General features: G+C 40.6%; 1 protein-coding gene across 1 annotated transcript in view; it reads right to left on the reverse strand.

The window, feature by feature from the left end:
• Window positions 1–14,662, reverse strand: part of LOC139538915 (low-density lipoprotein receptor-related protein 1B-like) — a 555,698-nt gene that overhangs the window by 39,967 nt on the left and 501,069 nt on the right. The window contains exons 66-75 of the mRNA XM_071341488.1: window positions 11,934–12,050; window positions 10,018–10,124; window positions 8,696–8,828; window positions 5,933–6,039; window positions 5,449–5,581; window positions 2,403–2,525; window positions 2,076–2,198; window positions 1,677–1,820; window positions 1,230–1,364; window positions 94–213 (exon numbers count right to left, since the gene is read on the reverse strand). Coding sequence (XP_071197589.1) covers window positions 94–213; window positions 1,230–1,364; window positions 1,677–1,820; window positions 2,076–2,198; window positions 2,403–2,525; window positions 5,449–5,581; window positions 5,933–6,039; window positions 8,696–8,828; window positions 10,018–10,124; window positions 11,934–12,050 — 1,242 coding nt within the window. The remainder of the gene's footprint in view (window positions 1–93; window positions 214–1,229; window positions 1,365–1,676; window positions 1,821–2,075; window positions 2,199–2,402; window positions 2,526–5,448; window positions 5,582–5,932; window positions 6,040–8,695; window positions 8,829–10,017; window positions 10,125–11,933; window positions 12,051–14,662) is intronic.

The following is a 14,662-nucleotide window of genomic DNA, read 5'->3' on the forward strand; positions in this document are numbered from 1 at the left end:
CAAGAGTAAAAAATCCTAGCTCAATATGTGGCACATCAAGAGGATAGTTCAATGTAATTCAGTTAGAACATACAGTAATAAAATGGTCCATACCTTTTACTATACAGTTTCTATTGATTTCCTTGAAATTCCTGTCACAAGTACACTTGTAGGATCCTTTAGTGTTTGTACAATAGTGAGCGCACGTGTCAAACTCAAGACACTCATTGATTTCTGAGGAGAAAAGGAAAAACATGTTCATTCAGTTACTGTACTGCACATGGAAACAGTTAAGCTGCCGTACCTCTCAAATCAGAAATTTCAGTTCATGTTGATATTGCCCTAACCTATAGGATTTGAGGATACCTATTGTATACTGAAATTAAAATAAAAAATACTTTCAAAAAAAGTGAGATTTGCACTAGATTGAACAGTTGCAATGTCAACATTTGGTATACATCATAAAAACGTATGAAAACAAAAATTTGCTATTTGGTCTTAATTTAAGTTAAGGGTTAGGCATAAGGTTAGCAGTGTGGTTAAATTCAGGGTTAAGGTTAGATTTAAAATCAGATGTTACGACTTTGTCTATTGCTATTAACACTGGTTCAGTTTCACATGTTGAAGCACGTTCATATACCTGCTTTACTAAGCAACTGATCCCAGTTACTGAGTCATATTCAGAGTAACAGTCAGCTGATGTGATGACAACATGCATAGGAAGTCTAGGTTTAAATGGTCCTTGGTTATCTTTCAGAAAGCAGAGTCTTAACCCATTACGAAAGTGGAAATTATAACTTGAGTACTTAGTTACTCTCCCCCTTAATAGAATAATCAATAACCACTGAGCACAAAAGCAATAACTAGGAGGCAAAAGCCAGGTTTAGAGTTCAATTTATAATCGCAGATATCGTTATCTCCAACTAAATTATGCAAAACTTGGCTACTCAATCCGTAATTACTTAAGCTCATTGAAACCTGATGGCTTACTACATTATCTGTAAGTGAAAGCTACTAAGATACTATAAACACCTACTCGGAGATAAATATATTGAAGGAATCGGTGTCTAAGGAAAAACTAGAAAGCAATATGTTATGTATATTGTTCATTAACCACAGCTGTGTACATATTTAACCATATTAGTTAAATGTATATATTTTTTTAAACGTGTTAAAGAATGTCATTTATTATTACAATAACGTTATTCTGTCTAATTAAACAGTGAGGGGAAAACCAGGCCGTACAGTACCTTCACACTGGGCAGTCTTCAGATTCCTCCTGAAGCCAGATTTGCACTGACATACTGCATTTGTGTTTGTCTGATTGCAAATTGCATCCTCTCCACATGGGTTTGTTTTCTTTCCACATATGTCTCCATTTGAAGCTACAGTCAAAGACAATGTGATTGCACATGAAAACACATTTCTATACATCGAATATACTTGCAAAAAGTTGTTCCATTGATGTGTGGAAGCCAGGTGAAGATCAACTTTCTTCAAACAAACAAAAAACTCAGCAAATTTGGGTCATGTATTGCCATAAATGTTCTGACATCATCTAACATTTGGATCTAGCAGAAGAATATAGCAGAGCCCTAGATTATCTCACGGATCAAGTTCCTCCCTAGAAACATTTAATACTTCCATCTAAACAGCAGGATATTGATCTGTGTGACACACAAAACACACACACATACAGGCCTTGCAGTCCTGCTCGTCCGATCCCCCGTCCCCACAGTCATTGAAGAGGTCACACTGCAGCTGGGCTGGGATGCATCGCTGGGTACTGCAGGTGAACTCTGCCTTCCCACACCGTCTGGGTCTGCCAGACACCACCTCTGCTTTGGGACGCACACAGAAGCCAAACACACGTCAGGCTGCATCGGCAACAGAGAAGGCATTTGCATGAGACATCTGAGATATCGTTATATGATGTGGAGTTTGTAGGGAAATCAAAGGAACTTGATTAATACAACATTGTTGCTGTTGTCGCACTGATACGATTAGGAATAATGTTTTTTGGAATATATAATTTCTCAACATTCTTGATTAAGAAAAATGCAATGTAATTTGAAGTGTAGCTGGTGTAAACTCACCACATTCCTCCTCATCCGAGTTATCCCCACAGTCATCAACCTTATTACACAGTTGGTCAGAGCGCAGACACACACGGTCATTTCTGCATCGGTGTGGCCGTGTGGGGGGACAGGAAAGTTTGGCTGGAGGGGAGAAGAATAACACAAGTATTGCAGACAGTCAAATACATTTTAGTTCATTCAACATAGTCCATTCTAGTCTATTTAAATTATTCCATTCTAGTCCATTCAACAGAATCCACCATTTCAAACATGAATATGACCTTGCATTGCATTGGAGTTACAATAAAATATCCATCAAAGATCTAAGTTGCTATTTCAACCCACCACACATCTCTGTGTCCTCGTCTGAGTTGTCTCCACAGTCGTCCTTGCCATCACACACCCACGCATGGAGCTTGCATAAGGTGTTGTTGCAAATGAACTCATCAGGACGGCAGAAGAAGATGCCTGAAATTACAAACGGAAGGTTAACAGTAGTGCTATGGGCTTTCTTTCACAAGGTTGTCTTATAGCTAGGTTTTTCCATTTCCTTCTAAACTTCTATTCAATAGCATTGTGCTATCACTATAGTGTCTGTATGAAAGAACGTTCTCGTTAGCAAAGTGACCTTTGCTTAGTCAGAATATGACTATTGTTTTGTACACCTTTCACAGTAAAACACATGGCTAGAATGGTGATTGCTATGCTACTAGCCATGTGTGAGTTTCAACACCCCTTGTTGCTGACATGGTACTATGAAGGAAGAAAAGCGAATGTGTGTACCATATTGACAGGCATGTAATCTGTATTACAGTGTTCCAGTAAACATGCTCAACTCTACCCATAGTTGCAATCAATGTTCCCTCTCAACTGCGCGCATTTCCTCCTGGACTGCCGCACAGAAGAAATGCCATGTAAATACGCAAGAGATTGAACTTCACTCAGTTCGCCCCAATAGTTTGCACTATAGATCAACGTTTTTTTTGTGATCGAATCAACATTATATCAGCCCCTTTTCAATGCAACAAACCAAAACAAATCTAACTTTGCAAGATTGAGTCTGTGATTTTGTTGTAGGCAGAGCCAGAGTCCAATGGAGTAATTTTATTAGTGGTTGCGGTCTTTCAATCATGCGAGTGAATGCGCTTTTCAGATGACTTCAGATCAGAGCGCAGAGCCGTTTGCGTGCACATACTGTTGATATTCTCTGCAAGTTAGCGAGTTATTAGCCCAGTTATAGATAAGTATAGGTCAGCAATACTGCTTGGGAGAAACTTGAATGTGTCCATAAACACACCAGCCTGCTTGTCTGAGCATGCTTTGAGGACGCGTCTAGGTATGCCGTCTGTGCCAGCAGCCTTGCCAAGGTTAACACGTTTAAATGTTTTACTCACGTCAGCCACGGTGATGGACGGACGGACGGGTGCGCAGTCCTTGTTAGCGGGCTATGACGGTGGCACTGTATTGTCCTCAAAGCGGGCAAAGAAGGTGTTTAGTTTGTTTGGAAGCATGACGTCGGTGTCCGTGACGTGGCTGGATTTATTTTTGTAGTCCGTGATTTCCTGTAGACCCTGCCATATACGTCTCGTGTCTGATACGTTGAGTTGTGACTCCACCTTGTTCTGGCATTTCACTTCTTTGATTGTCTTGCGGAGGGAATAGCTACACTGTTTATATGCAGACATATTGCCAGACCTCGTTCCATGGTTAAATGCGGTGGTTCGCGCTTTCAGTTTTGCACGAATGCCGCCCTCCATCCACGGTTTCTGGTTAGGGTAGGTTTTAATAGTCACAGTGGGTACAACATCTGTGATGCACTTCTTAATAAACACACTCACTGAGTCAATGTATAGGTCTATGTTGTTCTTTGAGGCTGATCAGAACATATTCCAGTCCGCTTGATCAAAACAATCTTGAAGCGTGCCTTCCGATTGGTCGGACCAGCATTGAATGGTTCTCGTCACTGGTACATCCTGCTTGAGTTTCTGCCTATAAGACGGAAGGAGCAAGATGGCGTCGTGGTCGGATTTGCCGAAGGGAGGGCGTTGTATGCATCGCAGAAGTTAGAATAGCAGTGGTCGAGGGTATTGCCCATGCACGTAGTGCAACCAATATGCTGGAAGAATTTAGGTTGATTTAAATTTGCTTTGTTAATATCCCCACTATAATAAATGCAGCCTCATGATGTATGATTTCCAGTTTGCATATAGTCCAGTGAAGTTCCCATGATGGCTGTCTTGGTGTCTGCTTGAGGTGGAATGTACACAGCTGTGACTATAACTGACAAGAATTCTCTTGGTAGGTAAAATGGCCGGCACTTGATTGTAAGGAATTCTAGATCGGGTGAGCAGAAGGACTTAAGTTCCTGTATGTTGTTATGCTTACACCATGAGTCGTTAATCATAAAGCATACACCACCGCCCTTCCTTTTCCCAGAGAGGTGTTTATCTCTGTCAGCGCGATGCATGGAGAAGCCCAGTGGCTGAACCGATTCCGACAACATATCCCGAGAGAGCCATGTTTCCGTGAAACAGAGAATGTTACAATCTCTGGAAGGCAACCCTTGCTCGAATGTCGTCTACCTTGTTGTCAAGAGATGGGACATTGGCTAGTAGTATACTATATGTAAGAAATAATACATAAAAAACAAAATACTGCATAGTTTCCTAAGAACTCGAAGCAAGGTGACCATCTGTAATTCATTTTATTTTGTAAAGTGGTGTCTTGCATCATACAACACAATACAATGTCATTTACAGTCACCTATTTGGCCCATGGTGTTACAGACCAAGTAGAAAATCCTTAATTAATGTCAAGCCCTTCATAATATAAATATATCATGCAATGTAGGCCTGTATTGAACATCACATATATGCTACTGCAGGCTATATCACAGAAGTCAAAAGCTATTTCCATGTGAAAATGTTATGGGTTTTGCTCCATTGGTTTTGGTTGATAGGCCTACGTTATGCTCAAATAGCCACAATAGCCTATTGGCTACTGTCTAAAACTGAAAGGGTACAGCCTTAGCGATTATATGTAAACGCTCGCCGAAAGTTGCACAAAATTCTCAGAGTGTTCAAGTTTCCACTCACTAGACAAAGATTTGCTCATTGCACCACATTTCAACACCTGAAAGGCATGTCTCTACTGTAGTAGGACATGTTGCCTGTAAATTAAAATAAAATGAAAACAGACCTGTATGGAAAACCAACTACTTCCTAACAGGAGACAGTTTCCACCCCATCTCTCTTAAAGTTTCAACTGCAACTGAATCAAATTAGCTCTGACTAGTCCTGTTGTAATTTTTAATACCTGTCCAACTCTGGCTGCAGTTACAGTTTTCTAGTACATTGATATGTGAAGTGAGTTTGTCCAACCCCTGTCGTACCTTGACTGCAGTTCTCCTCATCACTATGGTCCACACAGTCAAACACGTCGTCACAGCACCATCTCCGTGGGATACAGTGGGCATGGTTCAGACACAAGTACTCATCTTCCTTGCACTCCTTCACACAGCCTGCCTGTCGACATGGCAACATAAAACATGTAAACAGCATTATACACTATTAAATGTCCAACACAGTCAAGCCATTCTCAGTGATAAAGTTTGATACAATTGTCTTCAATCCCATCCTTTTGTATACTGTTAGGAATTCACCTTACACAGGGCACCAAATTATGTAGGGATGATCCTTACAAATAGGGAAATCCCTACATAAATGCTTGTGTGGGAAGATCAGCTACAGCACTGGAAAAAATCATAATTCTTTCTTCTTATCTCTGCCGTTTTACGTAAATAAGCTAAAGAAAGCTACAGTAAGTGATTGGCTGATATCGGACGAGGTTAAAGTACCAAGCAGAGCCACACCCACCTCATCTGATCCATCCAGACAGTTGTCCTGTCCATCACATCTCAGACTGGCCGAAACACAGCCTCCACTGGCACACACATACTCATTTAGGGAGCAAGAGGGGAGCACTGGAAACACCCAGATCAGAGATAGAGAGCTTTATTGAGTGCACACACTCCACAACATAATAATATAACACACATCATTCACAGCATGAGTGGGGTCGGTTTGTATGTGTTCTGCACACTGTTATGAACTCATGAAAAAATAAACGCTACAACCCATTGTTTCTGTCCAAACCAGCAGTGCTGGACTTTGAACAGGTCCTAGGTCTAAATATGATGTCTTCCCTCAGGCTAGAGCATGCTGTGTGCTAGCTACTGCTGTGCTAAATCCCACTCAGGCAATCACCACCTTTGGGGCTTTCGGATGAGGTTATGAGCCGTGTTGCAATTACCGCCAAGTGGGTTAACCCCATTGGCACAATGTGTAAGGGTGTATTCAGACCCCTTAACCTTTCCCAATTTTTTTAGGTTACAGCCTTATTCTAAAATTGATTAAATCGTTGTTGTTTTTTTCTCATCAGTCTACATACAATACCACATAATGACAAAGCAAAAACTATTTTTTTATTTAAAAAAAAAACGGAAATATCACATTTACATTTAAGTATTCAGACCCTTTACTCAGTGCTTTGTTGAAGCACCTTTGGTAGCGATTACAGCCTCGAGTCTTCTTGGGTATGACGCTACAAGTTTGTCCCACCTGTATTTGGGGAGTTTCTCCCATTCTTCTCTGCAGATACTCTCAAGCTCTGTCAGGTTGGATGGGGAGCGAGATGTTCGATTGGGTTCAAGTCCAGGCTCTGGCTGGGCCACTCAAGGACATTCAGAGACTTGTCCCGAAGCCACTCCTGCATTCTCTTGGCTGTCCTGTTGGAAGGTGATCCATCGCCCCAGTCTGAAGCAGGTTTTCATCAAGGACCTCTCTGTTCTTTGCTCCGTTCATCTTTGCCTCGATCCTGACAAGTCTCCCAGCCCCTGCTGCTGAGAAACATCCCCAAAGCATGATGCTGCCACCACAATGCTTCACCATAGTAATGATGCCAGGTTTCCTCCAGACATGACGCTTGGCATTCAGGCCAAAGAGTTCCATTTTGGTTTCATCAGACCAGAGAATCTTGTTTCTCATGGCTTGAGAGTCTTTAGGTGCCTTTTGGCATACTCCAAGCGGGCTGTCATGTGCCTTTTACTGAGGAGTGGCATCCGTATGGCCACTCGACAATAAAGGCCTGATTGGTGGAGTGCTGCATAAATGGTTGTCTTTCTGGAAGTTTCTCCCATCTCCACAGAGGAACTCTAGAGCTCTGTCAGAGTGACCATCGGGTTCTTGGTCACCTCTCTGACCAAGGCCCTTCGCCCCCTATTGCTCAGTTTGGCCGGGCAGCCAGCTCTAGGAAGAGTATTGGTGGTTCCAAACTTCTTCCATTTAAGAATGATGGAGGCCACTGTGTTCTTGGGGACCTTCAATGCTACAGACATTTTTTAGTACATTTCCCCAGATCTGTGCCTCGACACAATCCTGTCTCGCAGCACTATGGACAATTCCTTCGACCACATGGCTTGGTTTTTCTCTGACATGCACTGTCAACTGTGGGACCTTATAGACAGGTGTGTGCCTTTCCAAATCATGTCCAATCAATTGAATTTACCACAGGTGGACTCCAATCAATTTGTAGAAACATCTCAATGATAATCAATGGAAACAGGATGCACCTGAGCTAAATTTTGAATCTCATAGCAAATGGACGGAATACTTATGTAAATAAGGTATTTCCGTTTTTTATTTTTAATATTTTAGCAAACATTTCTAAAAACATGTTTTCGCTTCATCATTATGGGGTATTGTGTGTATATTGCTGAGGCCATTTTTAGATTTAATCCATTTTAGAATAAGGCTGTCACGTAACAAAATGTGGAAAAAGTCAAGGGGTTTGAATAGTTTCCGAAGGCTCTGTATTGCTTACTATATGTCTGCTTTAGAGGGACAAGCGAAAGTCATGGAAACATTTGTTTAGTAGGTAAAAGTGTTTAAAACATGTTGGCTCACCATTATTCTTTTTTAAAGAAGATGGAGAACCAGCTGAAGAATGATCAATAGCAGAGTTTTGGCACAGGTTGACCCTAATAGTACTATTCCTATTGGCGCGACGCATATGATGTTTGTCTTTCATGACAGAGACCCAGCTTCTTTCCCTGCCCTGCTATTCGCTAAAATACCAAAAGGTACAAATCTCTTGGCGAGGTTGCTAGGTGTTTTTAGCAAACTCTAAACTTTTATTTGATTTTTCAAAAAAATTGGGGGAGGGGGACTCGCTCGCATCACTTTTTGAGGTGTTTTTATCCGTCATACAGTTCATTATGTTTTAATGGCTTTACTGTGGGTAAAAACACATGGCGTACAGAATTGGAACAGTATTTAATTACAAGTCACACAGAAAGCAGCCTTGACAATTCTACTGCTTGTACCTTGTAACTCTCATAGGAGGTAAAGCACCCCCCTCCACACCAAAATGTCCTCATCTTACCCTACTCCGAATAAAAAAGTCCAGAAAAACTCTAACTTTGTCTTGTTTTTCAATCAAAGAATATAAACTACAACAGTCCATGTTACCGTAGGAGCTTGTGGCACTCAGCTTTTTAACAACTACTTCAATTTCACATTAAAATGTTTTTTTGGGGGGGGAAAGTAACCTTTTTACCTTGTTTTCCTCGTATACCGTACCTGTCCCCTGGCAGTTCCTCTCGTCCTCTCCTGTCTTGCAATCCTCTTGGCCGTCACAGAGCCACTTGAGGGAGATGCAGAGGTTATTGAGACACTGGAACTGGTCCTCAGCACACCGAGCCTCACAGTCCTTCTGTAGAGAGATATAAAGGACAAGAAGCTCACATTTACAATAGGCTTATACTTTACATGTTAGATGTTCCAATTCTTATACAGTAGAACCATATGGTAATACTTTCTTTGAAAGGTACCTTCACTAGGACTTGATAGCTCAATTATAACCCATACATAACACTTTCATTGACAATTTTAATGCTTTATATGTGCAGGATGGCAGGGTATTGCCGGGCATTGAGACCCATTGAGTCTTCATTGCCTGTTTAGTCAGTTTTAGGTAAGAATAGGGTGGACAAGATAACTTGTTTTTTTACAAGAGAAATCATGCATAGCATTATACTATTTACTACTTAGTGAACTACATTTGGGCTCCCGAGTGGCGCAGCGGTCTAAGGCACTGCATCTCAGTGCTTGAGGTGTCACTACAGACACCCTGGTTCGATTCCAGGCTTAATCACAACACAGTCGCATAGGGCGGCGCACAATTGCCCCAGCGTCGTCCGGGTTTGGCTGGTGTAGGCCATCATTGTAAATAAGAATATGTTCTTAACTGACTTGCCTAGTTAAATAAAGGTTAAATAAAATGATGTCAAGAGGTTGCTCTTGGAGGGGATTACTAATGCTGTAATTGCCGTGGGGGTATTTAACAGAGCAATAAATTACAAGGCATAATAAATGAGTAATTGCGTGGCTCTCTCCTCAGCCATCACACAATGGAAACCTGAATATTTTCTATTGATTGGCTCATATTTCATGAATAGCTCATGCTTTAAAAAAAAATCGCATTCCACAAAACAGGTCCATAATTCTCATGCATGCCTAGTTAATTTAGTATTTTTGGTTGGTAAACCAGTTTGCATAATTGTTCACACATTTGCATAACAGAACAAACATAAAATGTCTCTCTATTAGGACATTGTCATCCATAATATTATCGTCTGCGTTCCAATAAAATTCAGAATATTTTACGATTTGAATATCATAATGCCATCAAATCCTATCTGCAATTCAATACGCATGCCTTTTATGAGAAAAATAAAACATTCACATGTATGAAAGAAAAAGCAAGATAGAAACATAAAGTTAAGATTAATAAGGGTCAATTCACTCAAATAAGATTATTCAAGAGGTTGTGACTCACACAGTTTACAGGCTATAACATGCTATTTACAGGCTGTTTTTAAATGACAACAGGGATCACTGACCTCGTCTGAATTATCAGGGCAATCATAGTCTCCATCGCAGCGGAATCGAGCGGAGATGCAGTCCCCGTTAGCACAGGCAAAGTCCTTGTGGTTACAGGTCACTGGCTCTGAGTCAAGGGAGAGGACAAGAACATCACTACACTTGAAATAGAAATGACATAGGAGTCGGGCCCTCAAACACGATATACGCTCCACCACACAACTTTAATTAAACTAGTTACACAACGACGCCATCCAAGGGTGGATCTTCATCATTTTCTACAAGGCTCTAGTACTCCCTAACAAGTGATGTCCGTTATAGACTACTTAAAGACTATATATATATACTATGTGTGTTATAGACTAGGCTATATAGACTATTTACACTTGAAATAGCCATGGAAAAGCAACCAACCTCTAAGAAAACACACGCATGGGCCTTTATAAGAGGTATCATGAGAGAAGTGAATCCCCTAGAGCCCTTAATGAAAAAAAAACATGAATTTCACGTGATCATGTGAAGTTCTCTTAAAACACATGTTTCTCATAATTCATAAGTGGAATTTTACATAAAATCATGTTATCTTCCACATGTGAAATCATGTGGTTTTGTGTAAGGGCCCTTTTACAAGAGATATCTCTTAAACATTGCTTAATCTGGGCCCAGTTTTTCAAAAGATCATCTGGATTTTGCATACTTTTCGGATAGGATTAAATGCATAGAAATAGAATGAATAAAATGAGAGTCCCCATTCAAGTCAATGATTCGTCTGTTAATTTCTTCTATTTCTATGTGTTAAATCCCATCCGATAGGCGAAATCTAGATAGATAACTTTTGGAAAAACTGGGCCCTGGCAGTAAGCCTACTGTTGGCTCGTCAAAGACATTTGTTGGACATGATAGTTGGAATGCCAGTGGCTCAAGATGTAAATACATTCATAGCCAGTATACTCCTGAACCCTACTATCTGGCAACCTCCACATTCAGGTGCACTGTATGTCTAGGGGGTCTGAGGACAACATTATACCATATTTAAGCACCATCAAATTCAAGTGCTGGGGTCCTCCCCTCACCCCCTGGTTATCGTGGACTGTTAACTGACTGTATGAGTAAAGGTAGTTGTGGTTATGAGCTGCAGTTAGAGAAAAGGTCCCAACAGAGCCTGCATTCTGCAGCATATTGTGATTTGCAGCCTCTATCGCTCTCCTGTCTGCTAGCCTAGCTGGTGCACCTACTTAATTCTTTACCATCCAACACTTGACTTGGATTTATTTGCATTTTAAGCGACATTAATAGGTAAGGGGAATAAGCCCATAATAAATAAAATGTATGACGAATACTCAGCATAAAATGAATACACACACACACACACACACACACACACACACACACACACACACACACACACACACACACACACACACACACACACACACACACACACACACACACACACACACACACACACACACACAGCAGAGATATGGGCAAGCTGGCTTAACAAATCCCTTTCATACGTAAACAAATTTAATTCCAGTAGTTGGTTATGAATATCTAAACAAAAAAGTGAGCCTGGGAAGAAGAGGAGAGATGGCATCAAAGCTGAAGAATATGGAGCTCTGACTTTCTTTTAGATCCAAAGTGGAGTTGGAGAGGGGAACATGCTCAGAGGGCATAGCCGAGTTAGAAACAGTTAAGAACAGGGCTCCATTGAGCTGCCTGTTACTTTGATTGTGGGATCTCTTTACAAAGTTAAACAGAGGAACGGTACAGTATATAAACACAAAGACCAAGAGGGGAGTCAGTTCATCTTCAAACAATTCCAAAATACTAACTGAACTGCGCAAGTGCATATGCCTGTTGATGTATATATAAGTTGCCAAATAGCTAGAAGTGAGCTAAGAGAGTAGAGAGCAGCATAGATGAGCATACTCACTGCAGTTATGCTCATCTGAGTTGTCTCCACAATCGTTCTGGCTGTCACACCTCCAGTGGTCCGGGATACAGTTGTTATTCTCACAGCGGAATTCATGAGGTCCGCAGGTCTTTTCATCTTTTTTACATCAGGAAACAAACAAACAAACAAGCAGATGAAAATGGCTTCAAAAAGCATGAATATTAATGGTGGAGCTATTATATTTATACATGTAATCATCATTTCCTCAGGGTTTCCTCGTAGTGCAAGCCTGACACCAAGTTCAAAACCTTGTTCGTACTCGAGAGAGGCTAACACAGCGTATGATGAAATACCTGACTGTGCTGCCAACGGCTTAGATCTCCTAACAGAATCTATGACAAGTTTGCAATATTAAACACTTAGAAGCAAATAAAGTATTTGCAACAAATGTTTCAGAAAAGTATGTACAGTACCAGTCAAAAGTTTGGACACACAAGGGTTTTTCATTATTTTACTATTTTCTACATTGTAGAATATTAGTGAAGACATCAAAACTATGAAATAACACATATGGAATCATGTGATAACCAAAAAAGGGTTAAATAAATCTACATATATTTTATATGTGAAATTATTCAAAGTAATAAGCTTTGCACCCTCCTGACATTTTCTCAACCAGCGTCATGAGGTAGTCACCTGGAATGCATTTGAAATAACAGGTGTGCCTTGTTAAAAGTTAATTTGTGCAGTTTCCTTCTTCCTTTCCTTCTTAATGCGTTTGAGCCAATCAGCCCTGTTGTGACAAGGTAGGGTTGGTATACAGATGATAGCCCTATTTGGTAAAAGACCAAGTCCATATTATGGCAAGAACAGCTCAAATAAGCGATCCGGAAAATGTCAAGAACTTTAAAAGTTTCTTCAAGTGCAGTCGCAAAACCATCAAGCGCTATGATGAAACGGGCTCTCTTGAGGACCGTCACAGGAAAGAAAAACCCAGAGTTACCTCTGCTGCAGAGGATAAGTTCATTAGAGTTACCAGCCTCAGAAATTGCAGCTCAAATAAATTCTAAACAGAGTTCAAGTAACATCAACTGTTCAGAGGAGACTGTGTGAATCAGGCCTTCATGGTTGAATTGCTGCAAAGAAACCACTACTAAAGGACACCAATAAGAAGAAGACACATGCTTGGGCCAAGAAACACCAGCAATGGACATTAGACCGGTAGAAATCTGTCCTTTGGTCTGATGAGTCCAAGCGTGAGATTTTTTATTCCAACTGCCGTGTCTTTGTGAGACGCAGAGTAGGTGAACGGATGATCTCCACATGTGTGGTTCCCACCGTGAAGCATGGAGGAGGAGGTGTGATGGTGTGGGAGTGCTTTGCTGGTGACACTGTCTGTGATTTATTTAGAATTCAAGGCACACTTAACCAGCATAGCTACCACAGCATTCTGCAGCGATACACCATCCCATCTGGTTTGCACTGTTTGTCCTGTTTTTCAACAGGACAATGACCCAAAACACACCTACAGGCTGTGTAAGGGCTATTTGACCAAGGAGAGTGATGGAATGCTGCATCAGATGACCTGGCCTCCACAATCACCCGACCTCAACCCAATTGAGATGGTTTGGGATGAGTTGGACCGCAGAGTGAAGGAAAAGCAGCCAACAAGTGCTCAGCATATGTGGGAACTCCTTCAAGACTGTTGGAAAAGCTGGTTGAGAGAATGCCAAGAGTGTGCAAAGCTGTGATCGAGGCAAAAGGTAACTACTTTGAAGAATCTCAAATATATTTTGATATGTTTAACACTTTTTTGGTTACTACATGATTCTATATGTGTTCTTTCATAGTTTTGATGTCTTCACTATTATTCAACAATGTAGAAAATAGTAAATATAATGAAAAACCCTTGAACGAGTAGGTGTTCTAAAAGTTTTGACCGGTAGTGTATATTTTTGGGAATATACTTATATTTCACAATCCTAATTATCCTCTATATTGCACTACATTTTTATGATTTTTTCTGTTGGTGTATAATGCAGCCCCCTAACACTGTATCAAATGTTCTCTAAAACTTTAGTACAACTGAACAGCATTTAGGAAATGTTCATTAACATTTTACAACTTCTAAAATAAAGTCATTCTTTAGTTAGCAGCAATTATTAGCTTACAGCTTGTGTTGAACTTAATAAGAGCTATTATCTAACAAAACAACCAATACTGAGTGAAGAAAATATTGATCTTGAGCTGTTCGATGTTACCAAAGAGAATGGCAACCTATCTATCCACACAAATAACCATTGGGATGAGATGAAGAGGAAAACAACATAATTACCTCTCCACAAAGGTGGGTGAAGACTACATACTGAACCTTGTTCTCTCCCTTCTTTAGATGTGAGCATAGCTAAAAATCATTGAACGCTTCATCCAGTGGAAGACAACAACTTTAAAGTATAACAACACAGTTGAGGGACTTCCTAGCAGTATTGTGTCTCAGAACAAAAGGCATTCAAGTTAGCGCAGATATTCTCCAGTAGGCTACACAGTTTAAAGTAATAACCAGTGGAAGATATACTGCCCTACCAAGCAAAAAGGCAGTAACTGCTCATTTGGGCACATGCTTAAGCATGTGGACAAGTATCCTGCCTCTATTGTATTTTGGAGAAAATGGGGGTCATGTTAGCATTAACTGCCTAAAGTTACTGTGAAACCAAGGTAAATAAAAGCCATTTTCCTTAGTTCCACACTATGAGCAGTTACTGCCTATT

The sequence above is a fragment of the Salvelinus alpinus genome, chromosome 14, assembly GCF_045679555.1.
Source record: "Salvelinus alpinus chromosome 14, SLU_Salpinus.1, whole genome shotgun sequence".
NCBI classification, from domain to species: Eukaryota; Metazoa; Chordata; class Actinopteri; order Salmoniformes; family Salmonidae; genus Salvelinus; species Salvelinus alpinus.